Below are 14,184 nucleotides of genomic sequence, written 5' to 3'. Positions count from 1 at the left end.
TTTAGTCCGACTTCAATTTCCATCTCAAAAACTGGTCAAACTAAATGGTGCATTTACATTACTATGATTGCTTTCAAACTAACCTATTTTACTGTCATACTATTATAAATTCTAGTTCCATGATGACTCATAAACAAGATCACAAAGCACATTTTGAATTCTCAAACACAATGTGATTGTGAATAATTGCAGAGCTGCCAAGTTTCACCGAGCATTTCCATATTTTGATGGCTGAAAATCAGTATTTTGTTGGGGAAATCGGTATTTCTCACATAAATGCAATAGAACGTACTACACAGAAACTGGATTTTTGAAAATCAATATTTTGCATGCAACTTCATGTATTCTCAAATACTGAAAATCAATACCTCTGAATTGTAAAACCATTTTTGAAATGTGACTTTATAATTCTTGATTTTGATTCAATCATATCTCTATAATTATAAAACTCTATATTGAATTTATTTGTTTGTGTATAATCGTCTTGAAAAAAACGACGCGCTAACAGTAAAATATTTACATATTCCGATAGAGATTTACCCCGTGGAGTCCAAAATCGCCTTATCTGAAAAATTAATGCTTTATTTCTCGAGTTATTTATGAAAATGTTAGCAAATCCGATAAAACTTGGAAAATAAACAAGATGGTCTCGCTGATGACATCACAATGGGTCTGCTGCGTGCGGCCTGTTCTGTGTTCCAAACGCTGCGGGTGACGTCACCCACCTCCGCCGAACTCGCAGTCCTTTGGTTGATGCCTGCTAACACACCCCCCCCCCCCCCTTCTGTGTTATTCAAAAGACGCTCGGCATCGCTTTCTCTCGGGCTGTCCCTCTGTCTCTCGGCTCCCAGGCTCTCTCTATCCCCCCCCCCCCCCCCCCCCCCCCCCCCCCCCCCCCCCCCCCCCCCCCCCCCCCCCCCCCCTCCCTCTCCCCCGGGCTCTCTATCTCCCCCCCCCCCCAGGAGCTCTCTATCCCCCACGGGCTCTCGTGGAGTAGAAGGCACCAGTGGAGATGGGGGAACTGGGGAAGGCAGGGATGGCGCTGGCACAGGTGGAGGAATTGTAGTGGCATTTGTGGATCGTGGGGGGAAATCGACTGGCTGGTCAGGGTAAGGACAGGAAGGTGTCGGTTCATTAACGGGGAGGAGGTGTTGGCGGGTGCGTAGGTAGATGCCATTGTCCACACCAACCAAGTATGAGCGTGGCTCTGTGGTTGACCCCAGAATATCACAGAGGCGGTCGTAACCTTGGAGTGACCGTAAGCGGACAACCTGTCCCTTGTTGAGCGGTTGAAGCAGAGAGCTTGTTTTATCGTAGTAATTTCTTTGTACGTCGCGGCAGTGTTGGAGCTGGGATTGGATCACTGACAGTGCACCAACTTGTGGTTCTAGCAGTTGCTTGGCCATAGGCAGGATGGAACGGGTTCGACGTGACATGAGCCGTTCAGCCGAAGATCCCAGTAGAGTGCAGACTCATATTCAGTTCACTCACAGTGTAGACCAACAGTTCAGTTCACTCACAGTGGAGACTACCAGTTCAGTTCACTCACAGTGCAGACTCACAGTTCAGTTCACTCACAGTGGAGACTAACAGTTCAGTTCACTCACAGTGCAGACTCACAGTTCAGTTCACTCACGGCGTAGACTCACAGTTCTGGACTCAACTCTCACTCACAGTATTCCAGGCTGATTGACTCACGCCCGGCCTCCGGGGCTTTATTCTCCTGACCCCCGGAAGGGGCGTTACCTTCACCATGGTGACTGACAGGCGAGAAGACCAATCTGCTGATCTCACGATTTGTTTAACATTCATTACTTTTCAATTATTTCACCGATCGGAAAAAATCTTGGGGTGCTTGGAGGAGAGGAGGACGATGAGTAAGCTGGCGAAAAAATCATAGCGATATAGGGTAGCGTTTTTGCTAAAAATGTATTTACAACGTAGGCCGGAAGTGGTCAAGATGAGACTTTTAGTAATACAGGTGCACAACCTTTTATCCGACGATCCAAATAACGAAAACCTCCGAATAGCGACATTTTTTCAGTCCTTGAATAAAGGTCCTTGAAAACGTTCACCGAGGGCGGCCCGCAGAGGTGACAGCGGAACCTCCGGTCGGTCCTCGAAGAAAGGGGAACTAAATCCCCATTCATAAAAGAGAAGGTGAGGGTATATTGCGCGGGAGGGTTAATAATTGACAATATGCTGCTGCCTGCCCGCTGAGTTATAAAGTTCCCACGGTAGGCTCACGATACACAGTGTATCGTGAGTCTTGCGTGGGAACTTTTTTAACTCAGTTTCACCCCACTTACACCCACCCCTCTGCTTCCCGGCCATGTGTGTGACCCCTTCCCTCCCCTCTCCAGCTCCCCGCGCATTGCACCGGCGCGGGGGGCTTTGCACTGTCTTCACGTCGGAGCCAGTGCCAGTCACCGGAGACGTCAGGACCAACGGGACACCGACCCCCAGGCCCACTGCAAGCACAGAGAACCCAGAGACCCACAGCCAGCAGCAGCCCAGCCCCGTTCCAATTCCAGAGGAACACGCTCTCTGCTGTCCCCGTAGGGGCAGAAGGTGATGGCTCGGGCTGTGACGTCTCCGGCCACCCCCCTGTACAGGAGCTGAGACTGGGAACTGTGGGGTTGTTTGCAGTTGCAGAGGGAGGGGGTAAGGGCGGTACAGTTCCCAGTCTCAGCTCCATTCCAGGGGGGTGGCCGGAGACGTCAGGACCAACGGGACACCGACTGCAAGCACGGAGATCCCAGAGACTCACAGCCAGCAGCAACTCTAGCCCAGCCCCGCTCCAACTCCAGAGGAACCCGGGTTGCGGATGAGGGGGCGCAGCTCGGGCTGTGGGCGAACTGCCACTTGTCGCTGTAGCGGCGCATCGGGGAGCGGGTTCCTGTTGGTCCTGACGTCTCCGGCCACCCCCCTGGACAGGAGCTGAGAGACGTCAGGACCACCAGAAGCCGCTCCCCGATGCGCCGCTACAGCGACAAGTGGCAGTTCACCCACAGCCAGCCCGAGCTGCGCCCCCTCATCGGGACACCGACCACCAGGCCCACTGCAAGCACGGAGATCCCAGAGACTCACAGCCAGCAACAACTCTAGCCCAGCCCCGCTCCAACTCCGGAGGAACCCGGGTTGCGGATGAGGGGGCGCAGCTCGGGCTGTGGGCGAACTGCCACTTGTCGCCGTAGCGGCGCATCGGGGAGCGGATTCCTCTGGAGTTGAGGGACAGGGAGACACAGCGGCTTTTCAGAATGGTGGGCAATCACTTCCAAAGTTCTGCCCACACAGTCAGTACACCTCTCCTACACTTGTCTCCCGCACTAAGATCATCTCGCAGAGAATGATCCCAGCCTAACCCTCCCTATTCTCTCCTATTCTGCAAGAAAAAACTACATTGAAGACTCAAACTCGCGATCGAGTAACTGCCGGGATCGAGGCGCAAACTCGCGACCTTGCGGATACGAGCCGAGCACTCTACCACTAGGCCAGCTGTTAAAATCTACGCTAAAAATCTTCCATTCCGAAAGCCGAAAAATTCTGAATTACGAAAAGTGTCTGGTCCCAAGGCTTTCGGATAAAAGGTTGTGCACCTGTAGTATAAATGAGAGCAAGGTTGTTGTTCTACCACCATTCAATCAAGACTATTGTCTTCCATCCTGTACTCTGACTCATCTTTATCCATAATTTGTCCAACAACTATGTTGTCTTCAGCGAATTTAAACATGGCGTTGGAACTATGTCTGGCTACAGAGTGAGCAGAGCAGTGGTCTGAGCACACAGCCTTGAGGTGCCCCTGTGCTAATGGTTCCCGAGGAAGATGTGCTGTCATTTTGTACTGATTATGTTCTGTTGATGAGGAGTTGAATAACTGGAATCAGGGAAGTAAATAGTTCCTTCTGCAAAAAAAAATTAAACATTTAATTTCAAATTACCGTAATTGGGGATCAATTCTCAGCTTTAACCATTAATTTAAACATTTTGAAATTTCATTTGCAGTCTGATGGGTAGTTACATTGGTGGTTGTTACTTATCAAAGTTAAATTTACGAGCAATAATTATGCAGCCAAATCATATCTTTGACCTGTAGAAATTGTTAACTATTTTATCAAAGTTCTAAATCCTTTACTTATCGAACACACTGAAGTTTTATTTGATTAAATTTTTGTTTTTAATATTATGGTAACAGTTTCATTAACAATTAAAATGGGCTACAAAAGAGTTCACTTAATTAATTGGGGTGAAAATTGGACGTACCTTCATATGACATCTTCATATATCTACTGACATTTTTGTCTATATTTTAGAAATAAATCACACAGTTTTTACCAACATCATTTGTGGTGGGCTGGGGAATGAGAAGATTTAAGTCAATTTGCTGACATTTCTAATTGATTAACTGTTGCAATGTTGTTTTCACAAATAGAAGCAAAACCACAGAGATGATGATTATTGCAAGTGACAGATTTTGAGACTATATTTTGCATAACAGTCATACACCATGTATCCGTAAAATATATATGCTGTTAGATTATGTAAATTAAAATATATATATACCAGGGGATTTATATTGTGCAAAATAATATTTACAAATAATAGTCAGTGTAGAATATTATTCAGGCCAAAATACATTGTTTTATAACTATTTTCAGGAGACTTATTTTGTGTGATTTTGATAATATATGATTTGCAAGAGTATATCAACAATTTGGATAAGATTGTGCAAGGTATATGTAGTAAGTTTGCAAATGACACTTAATTAGGTGATAGACAGTGAAGATGGTTATCATGAATTGCAGTGAGATCTTGATTAGCTGGGTTCGTGGGCAGAGGAATGGCAAATGTCATTCAACTCAGATAAGTGTGAGGTGTTGCATTTTGGGAATCCAAACCAGAGCATCATGAAGGGCACAGGTAAGGTGAATGCACGTAGTCTTTTTCCCAGGAAAACAGAATGAAAAATTAGAGGGCATAACCTTAAGGTGAGGGTTGGGATAATGATTTAAAAAGAACCCGAGGGACAACTTCTTCACGAAGAGGATATGGGTACTCTGACTCATCTTTATCCATAACTATATATAATTAGCTGCCAAAGAAAGTAGTGGCATCAGATACAGTAACGACATTTCAAAGACATTTGGACAGGTACATGGATAGAAATGATTTGAAGGGATACCGGCTATGGGCTAATATAGACAAATGGGACTAGCTTAGATGGGAATCTAGTTTTGCATGTTCGAGTTGGGTTGAAGGCCGTTTCTGTGACTATATGACCATCCAATATAAAGCAATTTGCTTGAATCACACACCCTAAACTTCTACCACCCTAAACTTAAATGTCTCTGCTGCTAATGAAGAGTTGTTGCAATAAGTGATGTTTACAAAATGTACTGCAGTTGCTTGCCTAGACTACTGATTCTTCAAATCTACATCTTGTGTCACCAAGAATGACAAGCACAGCAGGTGCATGAGAACATCACCACCTACAGGTTCTTCACCAAGTTGCAATCCATTCCGATTTGGATTTAACTCATCATTCCTTCATTGTCTGGAGTCAAAATCGAGAGTATCATGGGAGTACCATCAGCAGAGAACTACAAATTCGAGAAGCAATACAATTCACTGAAGGTGTAAGAACACAAGAGTTGTCATAGTGGGAGATTTTAACTTCCCCATATTGACTGCAATTGCCTTATTGCAAGGGGCTTGGATGGGGTTGAATTTGTAAAGTTCATCCAGGAGAGTTTTTGAGCCATTATATAGATAGGTCTGAAGGAGGGTCCCGGCCGGAAATGTCGCCTTAAGCTTTAAGATCGGAGGGGGTAAGCTTACATCGTGCGGGGTAAGTTTTTTTTAAAAGATAGTTTTGGACTTGGAACCCACTGCCTAGGGTGGTTTTAAATAGGCACATAGGCACATGGATATACAGGGAATGGAGGGATATGGATCACGGACAGACAGAGGAGATTAACTTGGCTCATGTTCAGCTCATACATTGTAGATTGAAGGACCTCTTCCTCTGCTGTACTGTTCTATGTTTTCAATTTTGCAATAAATCTGTTTTGCAAAATGCTAAACTGCACAATAGCGCAAAGGTACGCCGTGTTTGGGTTATGAGGATGTTGCCAGGACTTGAGGGCTTGAGCTATAAAGAAAGGATGGGCAGGTGAGGACTTTATTCCTTGGAGCGCAGGAGGATGATGAGGAGTGATCTTATAGAGGTGTATAAGACCAAAAAAAAGAAAAGCTGAAATGTCCTTTTTTTCCCTCTGGTCTAACCAGTAATACCCATATCCTGTGATTGAATGAAAAAAATCAAAATTCTCAGCTTTGCTTCAATTTATTTTCAATGTGTTACTAACTTATTGAGCTGGACATTTGCTGACATTGATTCCGATTGGCCACTTTTCTATATGTTCTGCTTTCATAGGCAGTCCTTGGAGTTTCTCATTATCATTGGAGCTAATCACTATGCTTGTTAGCTTAATATTGTTAGCATATATGGACACCATTCCTTTGTCTAAATTATATATGAACAGTGCATAGAAACAATGCTGAAATGAATGCAGACTAACATCTCCAGTACTTCAAATTATCAATAGTCTATTGTAAATCCTTTTCCTCTGCCCCCTGATATAGTTTGATATAATTTGGAAAAAGTTCCCCAATTCTGTTCTCCTTAATCATCTAGTAATAACTCATCTCCTGTATTATGTTGAATACTTTCAGAAATGTCATATATCTGTCATCTATTGTAATTACCCGTTTATATCTGTTGCAGCTTCAAATAACCCAATAAGTTTATTCAACATATTCTTCTCATTAAAAATGTGTTTATTTCTAAATGTGTTCTCTTTTTGGAGGCATTTAGTCATTTCATTTTGTCTTAATGCCAATGTGGAAGCATGTGCCACAATAACGGTTTTAAGCAGGATCAGCTTTCACCTGCAATTAGTGGTTTTGGTTCACTGCAGGCTACCTTTTATTAAAAAAGCTTTTACTTCTCTGTAGGTCTTGCTTCCCGTAGTGAATTGTAAGAACTTAATTTGTGCTAAAACACTTTCTTTTTGTAGTAGTTAATCTTTAGTGATTTCTGAGTAAACGTCTGTCGCCTCATTCATACTTTTGTTCTTGGGACACAGAACTTCTGAGTCACAGAAGCTGCAGGCTAAAATGCAAAGTGTACTTACTGTACATAAATGCTGAGTAGTTTGGATATAAAATGTAAAATTAACCTTTTGTGCTGAACAGTAAGCAATTTAATTACATCATTTAAATTATTATATCAGAAGAGAGAACTATGAGCCAAAAATGTTGCAAAATTCATCCCGTGGTGGCCAGTTTTGTAAATTGGTTCTATTCTTAATTGAAGCACGATCGTAAACAGTGAGAGTTTGCTGGATTTGAATTCCTATTTTTCTTTATGAATAATGAATAATGAATAAGAAGCACCAAGAACACGTTGGGCAAACTAAACGTGCATTTTCAGTGCACATTCAGCAAAAAGGGAACTTTTTTTTGCTTGGGAAACCATTTGCCAGGCAGGGCTTCTGAATTAAAAAAATGTACTAAATATGAATTTTTAAAGATAAAAATTACTAGCAAAGTGATCAAAAAAGTGCTTTATCCTTCGATATACGAATGTTTTTCTTATTGTGGTGCATGTCATTTTCACAAAAAGTAGAAGCTGCAGTATGCAGATGAAGCTTCTTTTTGTTGCAGCAATCTCTCAGCATAGGCAGACATTAATAATGAGCTTCTCATCAGCTTTGGTGGGCTCGAGTATCCTTTTGAGTAACTCAGGAAAAGGACATTCATAGTTCAGGGCCTCAAAGTGGTCACAAAACTCAGAATATTGAGCAGTATGATCCCTGTCCTATTTGCTTCTGCAGTGGGCATCTCAAGGTACTGAAGGTATACCACTAACTTTGTATCTGTGGAATTTTCTGAATGACCTTCTGACTTTAAATGAAAGTGACTTTCTTTTGGTGGTAACTGGAATGTGAGGACGGTATTCTAAATTTAAGCCTTATAGTGAGGTTGGTGGAATTGTTCTAAACTAATTATAACTCAATGAGAATACATTTCAAAGGAAGTTTAGCGAATAAGTGTTAATGGATAAATAAAAGTAAATGCATACAACAGATCATTACAACACAATGCATTTCGTTGTCTCTGTACTGTACACTGACAATGACAATTAAAATTGAATCTGAATCTGAATCATTCCAACTGGTATCACATTCTAGATTTATCAGACACAGCCAAAAGTTGTTTTACTCTGCCAGAGGACATTGTGATGATTGTCAGGGAATTCAAATGCGCATTAACTTAATGTCAAGATTTGCTTCAACTATTTAAAAAAGGTCTGGAATTAAAAACAAATGTTTTATGGTGAGATTTCTATTTATATGGGTTGATATTTTTTCTGCGTTGGAGGTCAAGGCAATTTGTTGGGCATTGTGAAAAAGGATTACTCTGCCTCTGGCATTAGTGTGCATCAGCTGAGAGTTGTTGATAATGATACTGGATAGGTGCTACAGCAGTATGTTTATCATTTTTATGATTCTAAAAGTTTACCAAAAGATAAAATAACTACTTAAAGCTAATTAACTGCAGACTCTGACTTTTCCTCATTTCGTCTCACAGCAACTACGAGCTAACATGAGGGAAATGGAAACAATATGCCTTCGAGTAAGAGATGAAGATTCCCAAACTTTGGAGACGATAATAAGTCCTTTAAAGGAACGGGCTGCAGCAGCAGTGGAGGAGTTCCTGAAAGTCCATTCACAGTGTTCAGAAGTGTCCAGTAACCATGGACGTACAGAGAATTCACAGGACCCACACTCATCTCTACTGCGGTCCCAAACTATAGCAGGTAATATATTCGTAGAAATAAGCTTTTCAGCCCAACTTGCCCACGCCAACCAACATGTCCCATCTACACTAGTCGCAACTACCTGCGGTTAGCCCAGAACCATCTAAACCTATCCTTTCCATGTACCTGTCTAAATGTCTCTGAAATGTTATGATGGTACCCGTCTCAACTACCTCCTCTGGCAGTTCATTCCGTACACACACACACCACCCTTTGTTTAAAAAAGTTACCCCTCAGATCCCTATTAAATCTTTCCTCCCACACCTTAAACCTATGTCCTCTGGTTCTCGATTCCTCTACTCTGGGCAATAGATTTTGTGCATGTATCTGATCTATTCCTGTCGTGATTTTGCACACCTCTGTAAGATCACCCCTCATCCTCCTGCGCTCCTAGGAGTAAAGTCCTAGCTTGCTCACTCTCCGTATAGCTCAGGTCCTTGAGTCCTAGCAACATCCTTGTGAATCTTCTTTGCACCCATTCTATAACAGGGTGACCAAAACTGAACACAATACTCGAAAAGCAGCCTCACCAATGTCTTGAACAACTGTAAAATGACCTCAAATGTCTAAATTCAATACTCTGATGAAGGCTTTTGTGCCGACGCCGATTTGACCACCCTATCTGTGATGCCACTTTCAAAAAACGATGTACCTGCACTCCTGAATCCCTCAGCACTACAACATTCCCCACAGCCCTACCATTCAATTCCCAAAATGCAATGCCTCTCATTTCACTGTATTAAATTCCATCAACCATTCTTCAGCAGACCATCCCAACTGATCAAGATTAGAAACATAGAAACATAGAAACATAGAAATTAGGTGCAGGAGTAGGCCATTCGGCCCTTCGAGCCTGCACCGCCATTCAATATGATCATGGCTGATCATCCAACTCAGTATCCCGTACCTGCCTTCTCTCCATACCCCCTGATCCCCTTAGCCACAAGGGGCCACATCTAACTCCCTCTTAAATATAGCCAATGAACTGGCCTCAACTACCCTCTGTGGCAGAGAGTTCCAGAGATTCACCACTCTGTGTGATTCTGCTTCAATTTTTGACAACCATCTCCACTATCTACTATACCACCCACTTTAGTGGTATCTGCAAACTTGCTAGTCATGCCCAGTATATTCTCATCCAAATCATTGATCTAGGTAAGAAACAACAATGGGATCAGCACCGAACCATGAGGCACACCACTAGTCACAAGCCTCCAATCCGAAAAGCAACCTTCCATCATCACCCTCTGCTATCTTCTATGAAGTCAAATTTCTATCCATTCAGCTATCTATGCTTGGATTCCATGCTATCTAACATTCCAGAGCAGCCTACCAAAGGGCAAAGGACAAAGGACATTTATTGTCACATGCACCAATTGGTGCAGTGAAATTTCAGTTACCGTGCAGCACACAAATAAGATAAACGCAACACTTTAGAATTTAACATAAAACAGAACATACATTCCCCCCCCCCCCCCCACAGCGGAATCAACGTTTCCCACTGTGAGGGAAGGCACCAAAGTTCAGTCCTCTTCCTCTGTTCACCCGTGGTCGGGGCCTAATTGAGGCCTCCGCAGTCACCGCCACGGGCCCGATGTTTCAGACCCTCGAACGGAAGAACACTCTCAGCGGCCCAGAGCCTCCGAATCAGCCGCTACCTACCGGAGACCACGGCTTACGAAGTCCACAGGCCGAGCTGGGCGGAGATTCAAAGTTGGCGAGAGATCCCAGGGCTCCGCGATGTTAAAGTCAGCGCCACCCGCAGCTGGAAAGTCTGCACCGCCAGTGGCTGGAAAGTCAGCGCCGCCCGCGGCTGGAAAGTCAGCGCCGCCAGCGGCTGAAAGCTCTGCTGACCACAGCTCCACGGTGTCAAAGTCGGCAGTCCCAGCACTCCGGAGCTCCAATACGGTGACCCCGGTAAGGCATCGCTCGCTCCGTGATGGAATCCAGTGCTGCGCCGCTGCTGCTGAAGCTGAGGCTCTGTCCGGTCTCCGGCAGGAAAGGCTGCGCCGATCCAGGTGGTAGGCCGCAAGGATGGGGGGGGGGGGGGCGAAGATGCGGCTCGGAGAATAGTCGCATCCTCGCCCAGGAAGTGACTAAGAAAACAGTTTCCCCCTCCCCCCCCCCTCTCCCCGCAAATAAAAAAGACTAAAGGACCTCCAAAAACAAACTTTAAAACAGACTAAAAATAACAAAAAGAATGAAGACAGCTGCAAGCTAGGCAGCCACACTCGATGGCACCACCACTCGTAAAATGCGGAACCTCGTCAGACACCTTGCTGAATTCCATAGATACCATGTCTGCAGCTCTGCCTTTATCAACCTGTTTGGTCACATCTTCAAAACACTCAATCAGATTTGTGAGACACGATCTCCCACCTACTAAACCATGCTAACGATCTCTAATCAGCCCTAGTCCATCTACAGTGCCCCCATAATGTTTGGGACAAAGACCCATCATTTGTTTATTTGTCTCTGTACTCACAATTTGAGATTTGTAATAGAAAAAAATCACATGTCGTTAAAGTGCACATTGTCAGATTTTAATAAAGGGTATTTTTATACATTTTCGTTTCACCATGTAGAAATTACAGCTGTGTCCATACATAGCCCCCCCCCCCATTTCAGGGCACCATAATGTTTGGGACACAGCAATGTCATGTAAATGAAAGTAGTCATGTTTAGTATTTTGTTGCATATCCTTTGCATGCAATGACTGCTTGAAGTCTGCGATTCATGGACATCACCAGTTGCTGGGTATCTTTTCTGGTGATGCTCTGCCAGGCCTGTATTGCAGCCATCTTTAGCTTATGCTTGTTTTGGGGGCTAGTCCCCTTCAGTTTTCTCTTCAGCATATAAAAGGCATGCTCAATTGGGTTCAGATCGGGTGATTGACTTGGCCACCCAAGAATTTACAATTTTTTAGCTTTGAAAAATTCCTTTGTTGCTTTAGCAGTATGTTTGGGATTATTGTCTTGCTGTAGAATGAACATGCTCTCCTTCATGAGTGCCAACTGCAAAATCTCTTATTTTGATTTTTACAAAGGACAGGATAATAGTGATGAGTCCAAACAAAAAATATTTAAAATTTAAAAAAAAAATGTTCGTATTGTCTGCTTTATTAAGCATAAGGCAAATCTGTAAGTTGCTGACTGAAATGCCATAATAGCAATGAACCTTGATAATCCTGCCATTTTGTTAATGGAAGTCATGGGGAGAAAGAGTTACACAGCATTTTCAATTTGGCATTACCGCATTGTAGTGCGCTCTGGCAGTGAGCCTTAAAACCTTTCTGAATTCTAATAAAACCTTTCTGAATCACAGAGTTTTCAGTTGTCTGGCTATCTGGATGAATCCATTGTATGTTCAGTTAATGCTCGACAGAATCCTCTTCGATTTATTTCATACTGTGATCTCATATGACTTTTCTATGAATGTTTGGCAGGATAACTGCAGTAGATTTTGTGCAGTTTTCAACCGCTATAGAATAAACATTAATAAAGTAAGCATGCAGTAATGATATCATAACATTGTAATTAGAAAGTAATCCCAACATCTGTAAGCTTTTCCACAGACATTTTACTCGAGGTTTGTGGATACCATGCAGGCTGTCACTAATCAAGGGCTTCAAAAAAAAGCTCATCAATTTAAGTAAGGCAAGTCAATAATGTGATTAGGACTAAGCATGTTTAACAATTCCTAAAGGATGTTAGTATTTGATTAAATGATTGGCCCTTACCTGAACAATAATTTGCATTTACTTAATGGCTTTAATGAATAAAATCACCAAAGTCGCATTGCAAAGTGGCTGCAATAAGTTAAGGAACAGAGGCTTGGCCAATAAGGGTGAGCTAGGAGAGGGAAGGTGATTGAAAATTTGATCAGTGTTTTGAATGGATTAAGGAAAAATGTATTATGTCTGGAGAAGTTTCAAACGGAGGTTGAAAACCCTATAAGAGGTGATGGGTTAAATGGCAAACAGAACTTGGAGAATTTAGCAAATTGAGTTAACGAATGAGGGTGTAAAGCTGAAGAATATTGCAGATGAAGAGACCTGCCCTGGGTGTGAAAGGAATAGAAATTGCAAATGTTAAATTGAATTTTGTACTGGATAGAAAAGGATGATGAGCAAGTATATTGTTCAGTTTGAGGAACAGCAAAGAGGATATTTGAGTTGTAATGTTCAGATCATCTAAGCCAGGAGTCGGCAACCTACGGCCCACGGGCCGGATCCGGCCCATAACCCGAAATCCTAGCCCGCAGGCGGTTTTTGTTCCGTCATCTACACTTCTTTACAAAAAATCGGAACTGATATAATCCCATGAACTGGGCAAAAGGTTAGTTGGATTGGTGGACGCGGTTCCACTGATATAAAAGTGCAGTTGCATTTGCAATGGCTGCGGTGCTTGGTGCTCAGCTCGCCCCGTAACCATCTGTCCCTGTGCTTCACCTGGGGGAGAGGGAGGGTTGGAGTCAGAGTCAGAGTGGCCCTCCTCAAAGATGGCATGCTGCTGGCCGTTGGTTCTTGTGGACGCGGCAGACAGGAATCCAGCGGTAAATTGACGGTATTGGACCTTGGAGAGGAGGGAGAGAGGGGGGGGGGGAGGGAGGGTTGGGGGAAAGGGAGAGAGAGGGGTGGAGAGGGAGAGGTGATGGGGGAAGGGTGAGGAGAGGTGGAGAGAGAGGGAGGAGAGGTGGAGAGAGGGGGTGGAGCGGGAGGGGAGGGGGAAGAGAGAGGTGGAGGGTGGAGGAGTGGAGGAGAGAGTAGGAAGAGAGGGGGAGGAGGGGGTAGGAGAGATGCGGAGGAGGGGGAGAGAGGGTAACAAAGGGTCTGCATGAAGTTTAAAACAGAGAGGGGTGAGGGTAATTTCAATAACAGTGTCTAAAACTACCTGCTATGTTCAATAGACATAATATTGCTAATATATATATATATAAATATGTCAAAGTTTAGTTAGTGTATATATTATTACTACATCCATTTATTAACTATGGCGATAGATGTGGCCCGCCATCCGCTCACAGACATGGGTCCTGGCCCCTATGCAGAACAAGGTTGCCAACCCCTGATTGAAGCAAAGGTGCAGGATTCAGACTAAATTAAGGGAGAGGGGTTCTGAGTGGAGATTACTGATATGCGATTGAAAAATATGTCGGTAGACACAAAATGCTGGAGTAACTCAGCGGGTGAAGCAGCCTCTTTGGAGAGAAGGAATGGGCGACGTTTTGGGTCGAGACCCTTCTTCAGACTCAATTAAAAAATATATGTAATTGGGATGGTTTGGATGTTAGGTTTGATA

General features: G+C 43.7%; 1 protein-coding gene across 3 annotated transcripts in view; it reads left to right on the top strand.

Annotated features, from left to right (window-relative positions):
• Positions 1-14,184, top strand: part of stx17 (syntaxin 17) — a 49,966-nt gene that overhangs the window by 21,748 nt on the left and 14,034 nt on the right. For all 3 annotated transcript variants that reach the window (XM_055663228.1, XM_055663235.1, XM_055663244.1), the window contains one exon: positions 8,656-8,884. In XM_055663228.1, the coding sequence (XP_055519203.1) occupies positions 8,656-8,884 (229 nt within the window). The remainder of the gene's footprint in view (positions 1-8,655; positions 8,885-14,184) is intronic.

Source organism: Leucoraja erinacea, chromosome 2 (genome assembly GCF_028641065.1).
Source record: "Leucoraja erinacea ecotype New England chromosome 2, Leri_hhj_1, whole genome shotgun sequence".
Taxonomy (NCBI): Eukaryota; Metazoa; Chordata; class Chondrichthyes; order Rajiformes; family Rajidae; genus Leucoraja; species Leucoraja erinaceus.
Note: the sequence above shows the minus strand (reverse complement) of the source record. Positions and strands in the feature narration are given on the sequence as shown.